Consider the following 13,663-nt stretch of genomic DNA (forward strand, 5'->3'; position numbering starts at 1 on the left):
GGAACAACCTAGGTGTAATTGGAATTCCAGAACAGAAACAGAAAAATAAAACCACAGAGAAAATTGTCCAAGATTTGTTGGAAGAGAATTTTCCTGATATGATGAGAGATGAGAATATATCCATTCAGGAAGTCCAACAAACCCCAAACAGGATAGACCCAAAAGAAAATCACCAGGACACATCATCATCAAACTCATCAAAACCAAAGACAAAGAAAGAATCCTGAAGCAGCATGGGAAAAACAAAAAGTTACTTACAAAGAACAACCAACAAGAATAAGCTCTGATTACTCAGCAGAAACCATACAAGCGAGAAGGTAACAGGATGGCATATATTAAACCCTAAAAGAGAAAACTTTCCAATGAAGAAGAATTATATACCAGGAAAAATTGTCCCTCAAATATGATGGTGAAATTAGGAGATTTCCAGATAGCAGAAATTAAAGGAATTTGTTAAAATCAGAACAACCTTACAAGAGATACTAAGGGGAGTCCTTTGAACAGAGAGCCAAAAATAACAAGCAACCAACCATTAATACACAAGACGACATAACCCAGAAACCAAAACAGCTATGGATCCAAAGTAAAATAATCTTACAAGATTGTAAACAGGGAACCAGAGACATCAATTGGCAAAAGAGGATAACTACAAACTAAAAAGAGGGAAAATACTGTGTAGTTATAGAACTTCTAAATGGTGAGGAAGTCAAGAGAGTTGCAAGATAGAATGTACTATTCTAAACATGGGGAGAAAATTATAAATCACAGAGTAACCTCAAAGAAAACCGATAAACCTTCACATCACAATAAAGAGGACAAGCACAAATATTTAGCAAATACTAAAACAATAAACCAAAGGAAATGATAACATGATTCATAAACATATTGAGCTCAGCACAGAAAATTATATGGAACAAAGAAACAAGGAACATCATGAAAAAACACATAACAAAATGACAACAATCAATTCATACTTGTCAATAATTACACTGAATGTTAATGGATTAAATGCACCACTCAAGAGGTGGAGAGTTGCAGACTGGATAAGAAAATAAAACCCATCAATATGCTATCTACAAGAGACACACCTTAGAGACAAAGACAAAAATAGACTAAAAATAAAAGGCTGGAAAAAAGATATATCAAGCAAGTGGCAACCCAAAAAGAGCAGGAGTGGCAATATTAATTTCTGATCAAATTGGCTTTAAGACAAAAAGCACCATACGAGACAAGGAAGGACATTATATAATGATTAAAGGATCAATTGCACATGAAGATATAACCATAATAAATATCTATAGCCCCAAAGAAAGAGCTTCAAAATACATAAATCAGATGTTAAAAGAATTGATAAGTCAAATAGATGACTCCACATTCATAGTGGGAAATTTTAATACACCACTTTCAATGAAAGATAGAACTGGAAAGAAACACAACAAAGATGCAGAAGTGCTAAACAATACAATCCACCAACTTGACCTTATAGACATCTACAGAGCACTTCACCCAACAACAGCACAATACTCATTCTTTTCCAGTGCACATTGAACATTTTTCATGATAGACCATATGTTAGGCCATAAAGCAAGCCTTCATAAATTTAAAAACATTGAAATACTGCAAAGCATCTTCTCAGACCACAATGCAATCAAATTGGAAATCAATGATAGGAATATCAATGGAAAAAGAGCAAGCTCATGGAAACTGAAGAACACCCTCCTTAAGTAAGACTGGGTAAGAGAAGAAATTAAAAATGAAATTAAAAAATTCCTTGAATCAAATGAGAATGAAAACACAACATACCAAAACTTTTGGGACACAGCAAAAGCAGTGATCAGAAGCCAATCTATAGCAACAAATGCACACATCAAAAAAGAAGAAAGAGTCAAAATCAAAACTTTAAACCAACATCTCCAATAATTAGAGAAAAAACAGCAAGAAAAGCCTACAATCACCAAAGGAAAGGAAATAATAAAGATTAGAGCAGAAATCAATCAAACAGAAAGCAGAAAGACAATACAAAAAATCAACAAGACCAGAAGTTGGTTTCTTGAAATGATTAATAAAATTGACAAACCACTGGCAAATTTAACAAAGGAAAAAAGGGAGAGGACACAAATAACATGAAAAAGAAATGAAATGGGTGACATCACAACTGAACCAACTGAAATAAAAAGAATAATATGAGGATACTATGAAGAACTGTACTCCAACAACTTTGAAACTCTGGAAGAAATGGACAGATTTCTAGAAACACACCACATACCTAAACTAACACAGATTGTTGTGGAAAAGTTGAACAGATCAATAACAAAAGAAGAAATTGAACAGGTCATTAAAAAATTACCAACTAAAAAAGTCCTGGTTCAGATGGTTTCACTAGAGAATTCTATCAAACATTCAAAGAGAAGAAATGACACCAATCCTACTCAAACTATTCCAAAACACATAAAAGGATGGAATCCTCCCTCACTCATTTTATGAAGCAAGCATAATCTTGATAGCAAAACCAGGCAAAGACATCACTCAAAAGGAAAACTACAGACCAATATCCCTCATGAATATAGATGCAAACATCTTCAACAAAATCCTAGCCAATAGACTCCAACAACATATCAAGAAAATCATTCATTATGACCAAGTGGGGTTCATACCAGGTATGCAAGGATGGCTCAACATTAGAAAAACAATCTATGTTCTCCACCACATAAATAAAATAAAGGAAAAGAACCACATGATCACATCAAGTAATCCAGAAAAGGCATTTGATAAGATCCAACACCCTTCCTGATAAAAAACTCTCAGTAAAATAGGAATAGAAGGGACATTCCTCAACATAATAAAAGTCATATAATAAAACCAATGGCCAACATTATCCTCAATGGAGAGAGACTGAAACCATTCCTCTTGCAAACAGGAACCAGACAAGGTTGCCCTCTATGACCACTTCTATTCAACATTGTATTGGAAGTCCTAATCAGGTCAATAAATCAAGAAAGGAAAATCAAAGGCATCTGAATTGGTAAGGAAGAAGTCGAACTATCCCTATTTGCTGATGATATGATCCTATACCTAGAAAACCCAAGAGACTCAATCAAAAATTTACTGGAACTAATTGAGAGATTTTAGCATAGTGGGAAGACAGAAGCTCAAGATCCAGAAATCAGTTGGATTCCTCTACACCAGCAAAGAGATTGCTGAAAAAGAAATAAGGAAATCCATACCATTTACAATAGCTACCAAAAAATAAAATACTTGGGAATAAATCTTATCAGGGACACCAAAGACCAGTACAAAGAAAACTATAAAAGACTACTTTAAGAAATTATAAGAAATCTATATAAATGGAAGAACATCCCATGCTCATGGATAGGAAGATTGAACATTGTGAAAATGTCAATTTTACCCAAAGCAATGTATACATTCAATGTAATACCAATCCAGATCCCATCAATATTCTTTAAGGATATGGAAAAAACAATCACTAACTTTATATGGAAAGGAAAGATCCCTCAGATTAGCAAAACACTATTGAAGAAGAACAAAGTAGGAGGTCTCACACTCCTGGATCTCAAAACCTACTATACAGCCACAGTAGTCAAAACTGCCTGGTATTGGCATAATGACAGACACATAGACCAATGGAATAGAATTGAAAACCCAGAAATAGATTTGTCAACCTATGGTCAGCTGCTCTTTGACAAAGGGCCAACATCCATTAAATGGGGAAGAGAATGTTTGTTTAATAAATGGTGCTGGCAAAACATTTTCAGAAAAATGAAACAAGATCTGTACCTCACACCATACACAAAAACTAACTATTAGGTGTGTCTATGCAGGGAGAAGTGTGCCCAAGACCATGTATAGGGTTGGCAGACAATGGTTCTACAAGTGTATTTGTATGTTCTGGAAAAATTCCCAGGTGTGTAGTAGAGCTGACAACTAACTCCACATGGATCAAAGACTTAAATGTGAAACATAAAACTATAAAGTTCTTCAAGGAAAAACTAGGGGCAAATTTGGGTGCCCTGATAAAAGGTATAAATAGACTATCAAGCATAACCCAAAATGCACAAACAGCAAAAGAGAAACTAGATGAATGGGACCTTCTAAAAATTCAGTTTTTATGTGTTTCCAAAGACTTCTCCAAAAGAGTCAAAAGAGAACCTACAGATTGGGAAAAAATATTTGGCAATGACATATCTGACAAGGGACTTATCTCTAGAATTAATAGAAAACTCCAACACCTTAATAACCAAAAGACAGATGATCCAATTAAAAAATGGGCAGAAGACATGAATAGATACTTCACCAAAGAAGATATTCAGGCAGCCAAAAACATGAAGAAATGCTCATGATCATTAGCCATTAGAGAGATGCAAATTGAAACAACAATGACATACCATCTTGCTCCAGCACTAGTAGCAAAGGACAACAAGACAGAAAATAACAAATACTTTCAAGGATACAGAGAGAGGGGGACTCTCATACACCGCTGGTGAGAATGTAAAATTGTACAACCACTATGGAAAGCAGTATTCCTTAAAAAGTTGCAAATAGAAATACCATTTGACCCAGCCATTCCATTACTAGGTGTATGTCCTAAAGAAGTGAGATCCAGGACAAGAACAGACATATGCACACCTGTGTTCATTGCAGCACTATTTACAATAGCCAAAAGATGGAGACAACATAGGTGTCCATCAACTGAAGAATAAATAACCAAACTATGGCACATACATACAATAGAATACTGTGCAATCCTAAAGAATAACGTAGAATCTGCAAAACACTGCCTAATGTGGATGAACTTGGAGGACATTTTGCTGAGTGAAAAAAGTCACTTCTGTGATTGAAGAACAAATATTGTATTAGTCCATTATTGTAAAAATCAAGGAAAGGTTTATATATGGAAGGAAATTTTCTTTGTTGGTTACCAGGGGTAGGAGAGGAGGGGAGGGAACACTAGATAGGTAGAGACAAGTATTGATTTGGGTGAAGAGAAGGGCAATGTACCAAATGTGAGTGATCAACATGGTGGCATTGAGAAAGACATAGAGAGGTACATGGGAGGCACAGACAACAAAGATGAACCCTTTTGCACATACAGTACTGGGTTGTCAGTGAAGACAAACATGGATAGATGGGTGGATAGATGGTTGGACAGGCTGAACTATTAGGTGTGTCTATGCAGGGAGAAATGTGCCCAAGACCATGTATAGGGTTGGCAGACAATGGTTCTACAAGTGTATTTGTACATTCTGGAAAAATTCCCAGGTGTATAGTAGAGCTGACAAGTGACAAGGTTATAGTCACTTCTTGGGCACAGCCAGCTACCTAGAGGGAGTGAGTAGTTGGACCTATGGGCTCAGGACCATGGTTGCAGGGGACACCAAGCTTAATTGGCATAACATACTACACAAAATATTGTTCCACCTCTTACTTTGGCAAGTAGCGACTGGGATCTGAAAAGCTTGCAAGCAGCCATCTAGATGCAATGATGGGTCTCGCCTTGCCAGAGCAAAGAAGAATGAAGAAAACCAAAGATTCATGGAAACAATTAGTCCAAACTACTGGTACACCATGTGATCCTCAGCCTATATGACTATGAGACCAGAAGAACTATATGGTGCCTGGCTATCACTGTCAACCACTCGGAGGGGGATCTCTGTAGGAGATCCTGGACAGAGTGGGAGAACAATGTGGAACAAAACTCAAAATCATTTGAAAAAAAACAAAGGGACCTAGTTTGCTGGTCTGATAGAGCCTGATGGAACCACTGAGACTATGGCTCCTACTGCCCTTTAGGTCTGGAAGTGAACCCAGACCTGTGGCTTCCAGCCAAACAAAAGACAGACATATGAGGTGAACATTTGCACTAGGTAGATACACTCCTTGAAGAAAACAATCATGGGAGAACAGAAGTCTGTCTATGCACAGGGACATAGCTCAGGGGGCAGGAGTGCATGGAGGGAAGGACACAGGGAAGAGTTAACCATGGGGAGGAAGAGAGAGTGGAGCTGTTGCATTGTGGTAAACTGTAGTCAATGTCATGAGACAAAATGTATGTGAATTCTACGGTATGGAAAGTGAATTTGCTCTGTAAACTTTCACCCAGATCACAATTAAAAAAAAAAAAAAGGAAAGGAAGAGAGGATCAAAGGGTAACACTAAGCAATATATTTGTACAGGGAGGTTTATTGCAGCATTGTTAATATGGCAGCAAACTGAAACTGACCTAAATGTTTATCAACTGGCGAATCATTTATTTTTAATTATAATAAATCTCTATTTTGGACTATTTAGCTTTTTAAAAGAATGTACTAGAGCTGTGTTAACAAGCTCTGGTGGTATAGTGCCTAAGGCATTTGACTGCTAACCAGAAGGTTGATGTGTCTAACCTTCAGGGATGGCCATGATATATTGCTAAATAAGAAAAACAACTTATAACAAATGTATATAGTATGATTCCAAATAGTAAAAATAAGCAATGACACCCTGTAACAAAAGTGCGTTTATAACTGTAGAGGAACACTCACTCACTAGGTTGTAACAGATGTTTCCTTGAGAATTATGGGGAATTAAAGGAGAGTGTTGGAGGAGATTAAAAACACTGCTAACTACTTGCATACCAATGTTACCGCAGTACCATGCACAATAGCCAAAAGGCATAAACCACCCAATGGTCCAAGAACAGATGAGTGGATAAACAAAATGTGGTGTATACCTGCAATGGAATATTATTCAGTCATAAAGAGAAATGAAGTTCTGATATATGCTGTAACATGAATGTACCTTAAAAACATTATTCTGAGTGAAATAAGTTAGACACAAAGAACAAATATTGCATGATTCCACTTTTATGAAATATCTAGAATAAGCAAATTGATAGAGACAGAAGTTTATTAATGGTTGGTTCCCAGGGGCTGGGGTTGTGGAGAGAATGGGGGTCATTGCTGAAGGGGTGCTGAGTTTCTGTTTTGGACAATGGAAAACTGTGAAGATGGATAGTGGTGATGGTAGCATAACATGACAAATGTAATTAATATTAAATTAGATACTTAAAAATGGTTAAATGGCAAGCTTTTTGCTATTTATATTTTACCACAATAAAAACTAAACAAACAAAACAAGGCTAGCAGAATACACAAATATGCACACTATAATGTTAAGAGAAATTGTAAATGCATGGTTTTAGCAATTTAAAATAATAATAATAATAATAAGAGTTTGCCTTTAATGGGGTTCTACTATTGATATAATGTATGATTCTTAAAGCTTTACATTGAGTATCTCACTTAATGCCCATACCAACCCTGTGAAGTAGGGATCATTGTTTCTGTCATGTCACAGAGGAGGAAACTGAGCCCAAAGAAGTTAATGAATTGATCCATTGTCACACAGTCAGTAGGTGGCAAAGCTGAGAAAAAATAATAACAGACAAAAAAAAAAAAAAAAAGAGAGAGAGAGAGAGAGATTGCATTTTTCTAGAAATTAATCTGGCCAAATGAAAATGATCAATCTAATTAGGTGAAAAGACTGTGGGCTATTTTTGTCTTAAATCATCCCTATTATTTAATATTACTTTTAAATAAAGTAAAATTATTTAAAAAAATAAATAGAATAGACTGGATGGCTTTTAAAACCCATCCTCAAATCCTTTGAACTCCTCCTGCTGAAAGGGGAGGTTAATGTTTCTTCCCTTTGGCTGGAAATTTGTGATTGCTTTGAGCAACCACACGGTAGAAATGATACTATGTGACTTTGAAGCTTGGATCAAAAAGGGCTATACACCTTCCTCCTGGCTCCTTTTGAGAAAGCCCTGTCTGAGAGATGCCAGCCACCATGCTGTGAGTCTTATCTGGAGACAAGTTGAAGTCCACAATCAACAGGGAGCACTGACTGCCAGACTTGAGATGATTCTAACCCCCAGCTTTGGAATCTTCCAGCCCGAGACATGTGGGGCAGAGGGAAACTTTGCCAGTTATGTCCTGTTCAGATGTCTGACCCTCAGAATCTATGAGCATAATAAATGGTTCTTTTATGCTCATAAGTTACACAGCAATGGATAGTTGGAGCAATAAATATGGGCCTTCTGCAGTGATATTTGTTGCTTTGGGGTGGGTTTCTCCTTGTTCTCACTCTTATTACCTTTAGGCATAATGTACTTTTAACTCTGCTTCCTAACCTACTCACTGGTTCCTCCAGGGTCCTAACCTCACTGTAGTAGCCAAGTGAATCATCTTGTTTAAATTCTTATGTATCTGATGGATTTAAGAAGAGTAGAAAAAAGAGTGACATTAGCTAAAGAGTAAGCCTTCTAAACTTCTCTTCCTCCCTCCTTAGGACATCTATCATAAGCAATGTACTATCCATTGCCAATAATTGAGTAGCATATGTAATAACTGAATGACAGCACCAAGGATAGAAAAGTCGGGGTAGGTAAAGGCCTGAGGAGTAGATCAACGGTGGCTTTTGCACTGAAATGCTGTGCAGAATTACATACCCCACTGAGAATACCCAAGTGATGAAATCATCATATTCAGGCAAAGTGAAAAAGAAATGGTGCAGCTTACCCCTCAAAGCAGTGAGCGACTGTCAGAACCCACTTTTTGGCGATGAGAACACAGCCACAAATGTGTCCACTGGGTTCACTCTGCAGGGAACACTGCCATGGCCACCTTCCAGGGCGACTTGTCCGACCACCCAGGATCCTCTTGTTCATTCGGGCAGCGGGGCGGCGCCCACAATCTACCAAGGAGTAGGCCAAGACACATTTTGTGATTTATCAGCCAAGGCAGCAAAACACTAGGCCTTTTCTGCCATGTACAAATGATCATTTCCCCTTAAGCCAATCTACTTAAATTAATTTGATATCCCATCGCTGCAACACTGATTCTCTCACCTTGTTTAGTACACAGAAGAGAAATCATACTTCTGCTCTGACAAGACTGCCTAGATTTGGAAATATAAAATGACATAATAAGTTCACTTCAAAACACTTTATTAGTGCAAGGCAAAAGACAAAGAGGCTCGGCTTTTATTGTTTGAACAACAATTATACTTAGTGAAGGAGTTTTCAAGTCAAATGTGTTGTCTGATATCACCCACAGTGAGGATATATAGTGAAAGTGTGTGGTGGTTCAAACCCACCAGCCACTCCTTGGAAGAAAGGTTGGGCAATCTACTTCCATAGTGATACTGCCTTGGAAACCCAAGGAGGGGTCGCTATGAGTTGGGGCCGACTCAATGTCAGTGAGTTTGGCTTTTTTTGTTTGTTTGTTTGTTTTTGGTACTTTGCTTTTAGTTTAATTAATATCATTATGTAATTTCACATGTGTGGAAGGAGAAACTGTTGTTAGTCAAGTTTCCCAACATTGTCTGTGCTGATAATACCACCCAGAATGTTGATTGAAATCATGATTCTCAAGTTAAGGAAGAAGAAAGGGGAGGAATTGGATTGTTTCTCCAAACCGATACTGAGGAGAGAGCATGTCAGATTTTAATGCTTATAGAGAGTGGGTGTGGTTTTTTATATTTTAAAAACAACATTGAAATTATGAGAAGAATAAAATATTGCTACCAAAATTTAAAGATCAAATCAAAAGACTGAAAAGAATCTGCCAAGACTGTCAGATTAAATTTCAGGTATACAAGGAGCAGACAGGAGGAAGAGGAGATAATATTTCTCCTATGTAACTCTAGATCAAGAATCAGAACAAATAGTTAGAAATTATAGGAAGTATGGGTCCAGGAAAGGAAGAACATTCTAACAATCAGAGAAAATTTTTGAAGACAAAAACATGGACTGTGGTTAAGTATTATCAATGTGGCTGTGCAAAAGAATTACGTTTAGTATTGTTAGGTGCCATCAAGTTGGCTCCAACTCATAGTGACCTTATGTATAATAGTTTGGAGCATATTAAATTTTAATGATTAAGTTCTCCTCCAACCAATAAATATCTATTTATAATTTAAATTAAAAAGGAAAATAAAAACATATTGAAGCTTTCTAAAATACTGGGATGTGCTTAAAATTCTAGATATCTCAGAGGAAAAAAAAAAAAATTCTAAATATATCACGTCCATGTTCCTTTTTGAAGATTTACTGTACCTTATTTCCTGCTAAATCTGCATGGGAATATATGTAATTATTTGTATTCTATAAATTTTATAATACAGAAAAGTGTACTTGCCTTTTCCCTTCCTACAATCTTACATCACATCTACTCCTTACATACCATCTCATAGTCAATTTCTTTGTAGCATTTGCCAAAAGTTCTTCTTTTTTTAACCTGAAGTTCTTTTTCTTTATTAATTTATAGTCTCCTCTCCCCACTCATAAAGTGCATATTCCATGAGACGAGGACCCTTGTCTTCCTTGTTCATTTCTACACCCCCTCAGAGTTTAAAATTGAGCCAGCAACAGAGGAGATACTCAATTATAAGTTGTTGCTTGCTGAATCACAGAATCATAGCTTTTAGGAGTAGGAAAGGACATCAAAAACTATCTGTTCCAACCTCTTTCTTTTATATTAAACTGTGTATTATGTAAGATCACACATCTAGTTAATAGGCTGGGATTAGAACCAGGTCTACCAACTCCCAATTTAGATTGATTGATTCATTTGATCTGAAATGACTTTTCTGGCATTCCCAGTTTGGGGTAACAAATCACTCTGTTGAAATATTCAGGTCATTGTTTTAGAAGAAATACTTCAGTGGACAAATACTTAGAAATTTGACTGGAGAGACAAGAGAGATTGAAGTAGGGGAGAAAATGACAGGACATTCTGAATGGAAATGCCCCACATGTGGTTTTTTCCTTTGGAATTCTTGAGAGAGAATTTACCTAGCACTTAGTATAAGCTTTGGAGTCAGTAAAACTTGTTTTAAATTCAGAGACTGTCATGGTCTGTGAGCTTTGAGTAAATTTTTTATCCTAAACCTTTGTTTTCTTGTCTATAAAAACATGGGATACTCATTCCTATTTTGAGTTTGTTGAAAGGGTTAAATGAGTTAATATATGTAAATCTACCTCACTATGCATCTGTAATGTAATAAGCATTTATTAAGTATTGCATTTGTCAATTCCCTTAATTTATCTCCCTCCTGCATCTCACCCTCTAACCTTACCATATGCAAGGGAAGCAACTTTATTTAAGACGCTGATTTTTTTTTTTTCCCAATTGTGATTTGGGCGAAAGTTTACAGAGAAAATTCATTTTCCATATAACAGATCATTCACATTTTGTTTCATGACATTGATTGCAATTCCCATAATGTAACAGCTCTCTTCCTAATTCCTCCCTGTGGCTAGCTTTTCCTTGTGTCCTTCTTTTCTGTGTATTCCTGCCCTGTGAGCTATCTCCCTATGCAAATACTGTCCTTCTGATCTCACATGGTTGATTGTTTTATGGAGTGTAAATGTCCACCCTTATACACCTGTCTATCTTTTGCCTGAAAGCAACAAGAGTGAGTTCAATTCTAGACCCAAAGGGTGACTAGAGGCCATAGTCTTGAGTATTTCACCAGTCTCTCTCAGACTACAAAGCCTGGCTTTTTTATGATTTTGGGTTTTGTTCCACATTTTTCTCCCATTCCAAGATCTCCTAAACTGATCCCTTTCTAAGTGCTTGACAGAGGTAGCCATGTACCATGTAGTTCTTCTGGTCCCTGGGTCAGGTAGGCTGAGGCTTGCATGGTCCACTAGTCCCTTGGACTAATTGTTTCCATGCATCTTTGATTATCTTCATTCTTCTTTGCTCCAGATGAGGAGAGACCAATTGTTGCAACTTAATGACCATGTGCTAACTTTTAAGACACCAGTTGCTACTAACCAAAAGCTGTATCACAATGTTTTTGTGTAGTATGTTCTGTCAATTGAGCTTGATGTCCCCACAGGTATGGTCTTGAGCCCATGGACCTAACAACTCACTTCCTCAGGGTGGTTAGCTGTGGCTAAGAATTTATCTTAACTTTGTCCTCTGATGTTGTTGTTGTTGTTAAGTGCCGTCGAGTCGTTTCCTACTCATAGCGACCCCATGCACAGCAGAACAAAACACTGCCCGATCCCGCACCAGCCCCACAATCCCTGCTATACTTGAGCCCATCATCGCAGCCACCATATCAATCCATCTCGTTGAAGGCCTCCCCCTCTTTCGTTGACCCTACACCCTACCAAGCATGACATCCTTCTCCAGGGAATGGTCCCTTCTTACAACATGACCAAAATAGGTGAGACGAAGTCTGGCCATTCTTGCTTCCAAGGAGCATTCTGGCTGCACTTCCTCCAGGACAGATCTGTTAGTTCTTTTAGCAGTCCATAGTTCTTTTCAGCATTCTCCGCCAGCACCACAACTCAAAAGCATCAACTCTTCTTCGGTCTTCCTTATTCATTGTCCAGCTCTCACATGCATACCAGGCGATTGGAAATATCATGGCTTGTGTCAGGCACACCTTAGTCCTCAAGGAGATATCCTTGCTCCTCAGCACTTGAAACAGTTCCTTCGCAGTTGACTTTCCCAATGCTACACATCGTCTAATGTCCTGACTGCTGCTTCCATTGGCATCGATTGTAGAACCAAGCAACGTGAATTCTTTGACAACCTCAATCTTCTCTCCATTTATTGTGATGCTGCTCATTGGTCCAGTTGTGGGGATTTTTGTTTTCTTTATGTTGAGATGTAATCCATACTGCAGACTGTATTCTTCAACCTTCATCAGTAGGTGCCTTAAGTCATCCTCACTTTCAGCAAGCAAAGTTGTATCATCTGCATATCTCAGGTTTTTAATGATTCTTCCTCCAATCCTGATACCACGTTTTTCTTCATATAGTCCAGCTTCTCAGATTATTTGCTCAGTATATAGATTGAATAAGTGTGGAGACAGAATACAACCCAGACGCACTCCCTTCTTGATTTTAAACCATGTAGTGTCCTCTTGTTCTGTTCGAACGACAGCCTCCAGGTCAAGGTACAGATTCCTCATGAGTACAATCAAGTGCTCGGGGATTCCCATTCTTCTCAATGTTATCCATAATTTGTCATGATCCACACAATCAAATGCCTTTGCATAGTCAATAAAACACAAGTCAACATCTTTCTGGTATTCCCTGCCTTGAGCCAAGATCCATCTGACAACCGCTATGATATCCCTTTTTCCACGTCCTCTTCTGAATCCGGCTTGAACCTCTGGAAGTTCTCTATCAATATACTGCTGCAAACGTTTCTGAATTATCTTCAGTAGGATCTTACTTGCATGTGATATTAATGATATTGTTCTATAATTTCTACATTCTGTGGGATCACCTTTCTTTGGAATGGGCACAAATATGGATCTCTTCCAGTCAGTTGGCCAGGTAGCTGTCCTCCAAATCTCTTGGCATAACTGAATGAGTGCCTCCAATGGGGCATCTGTTTGTTGAAATATCTCAATTGGTATGCCATCAATTCCCGGAGCCTTGTTCTTCGCCAGTTCTTTCATTGCAGCTTTGACTTCTTCCTTCATTACCATTGGTTCTAGATCATATGCCACTTCCTGAAATGGATGAAGATCGATCAGTTCTTTTTGGTACAGTGACTGTGTATTCCTGCCATCTTCTCTTGATGTTTCCTGCATCATTCAATATTTTGCCCATAGAATCTCTCAATATTGCAACTCG

General features: G+C 37.6%; 1 protein-coding gene across 1 annotated transcript in view; it reads right to left on the reverse strand.

Annotated features, from left to right (window-relative positions):
* Nucleotides 1-13,663, reverse strand: part of CORIN (corin, serine peptidase) — a 451,047-nt gene that overhangs the window by 36,389 nt on the left and 400,995 nt on the right. The window contains exons 18-19 of the mRNA XM_042782130.1: nucleotides 8,906-8,955; nucleotides 8,577-8,751 (exon numbers count right to left, since the gene is read on the reverse strand). Coding sequence (XP_042638064.1) covers nucleotides 8,577-8,751; nucleotides 8,906-8,955 — 225 coding nt within the window. The remainder of the gene's footprint in view (nucleotides 1-8,576; nucleotides 8,752-8,905; nucleotides 8,956-13,663) is intronic.

Source organism: Orycteropus afer, unplaced genomic scaffold, assembly GCF_000298275.1.
Source record: "Orycteropus afer afer isolate SDZICR_OR568_19922 unplaced genomic scaffold, OryAfe1.0 scaffold00246, whole genome shotgun sequence".
In the NCBI taxonomy this organism is placed as follows: domain Eukaryota; kingdom Metazoa; phylum Chordata; class Mammalia; order Tubulidentata; family Orycteropodidae; genus Orycteropus; species Orycteropus afer.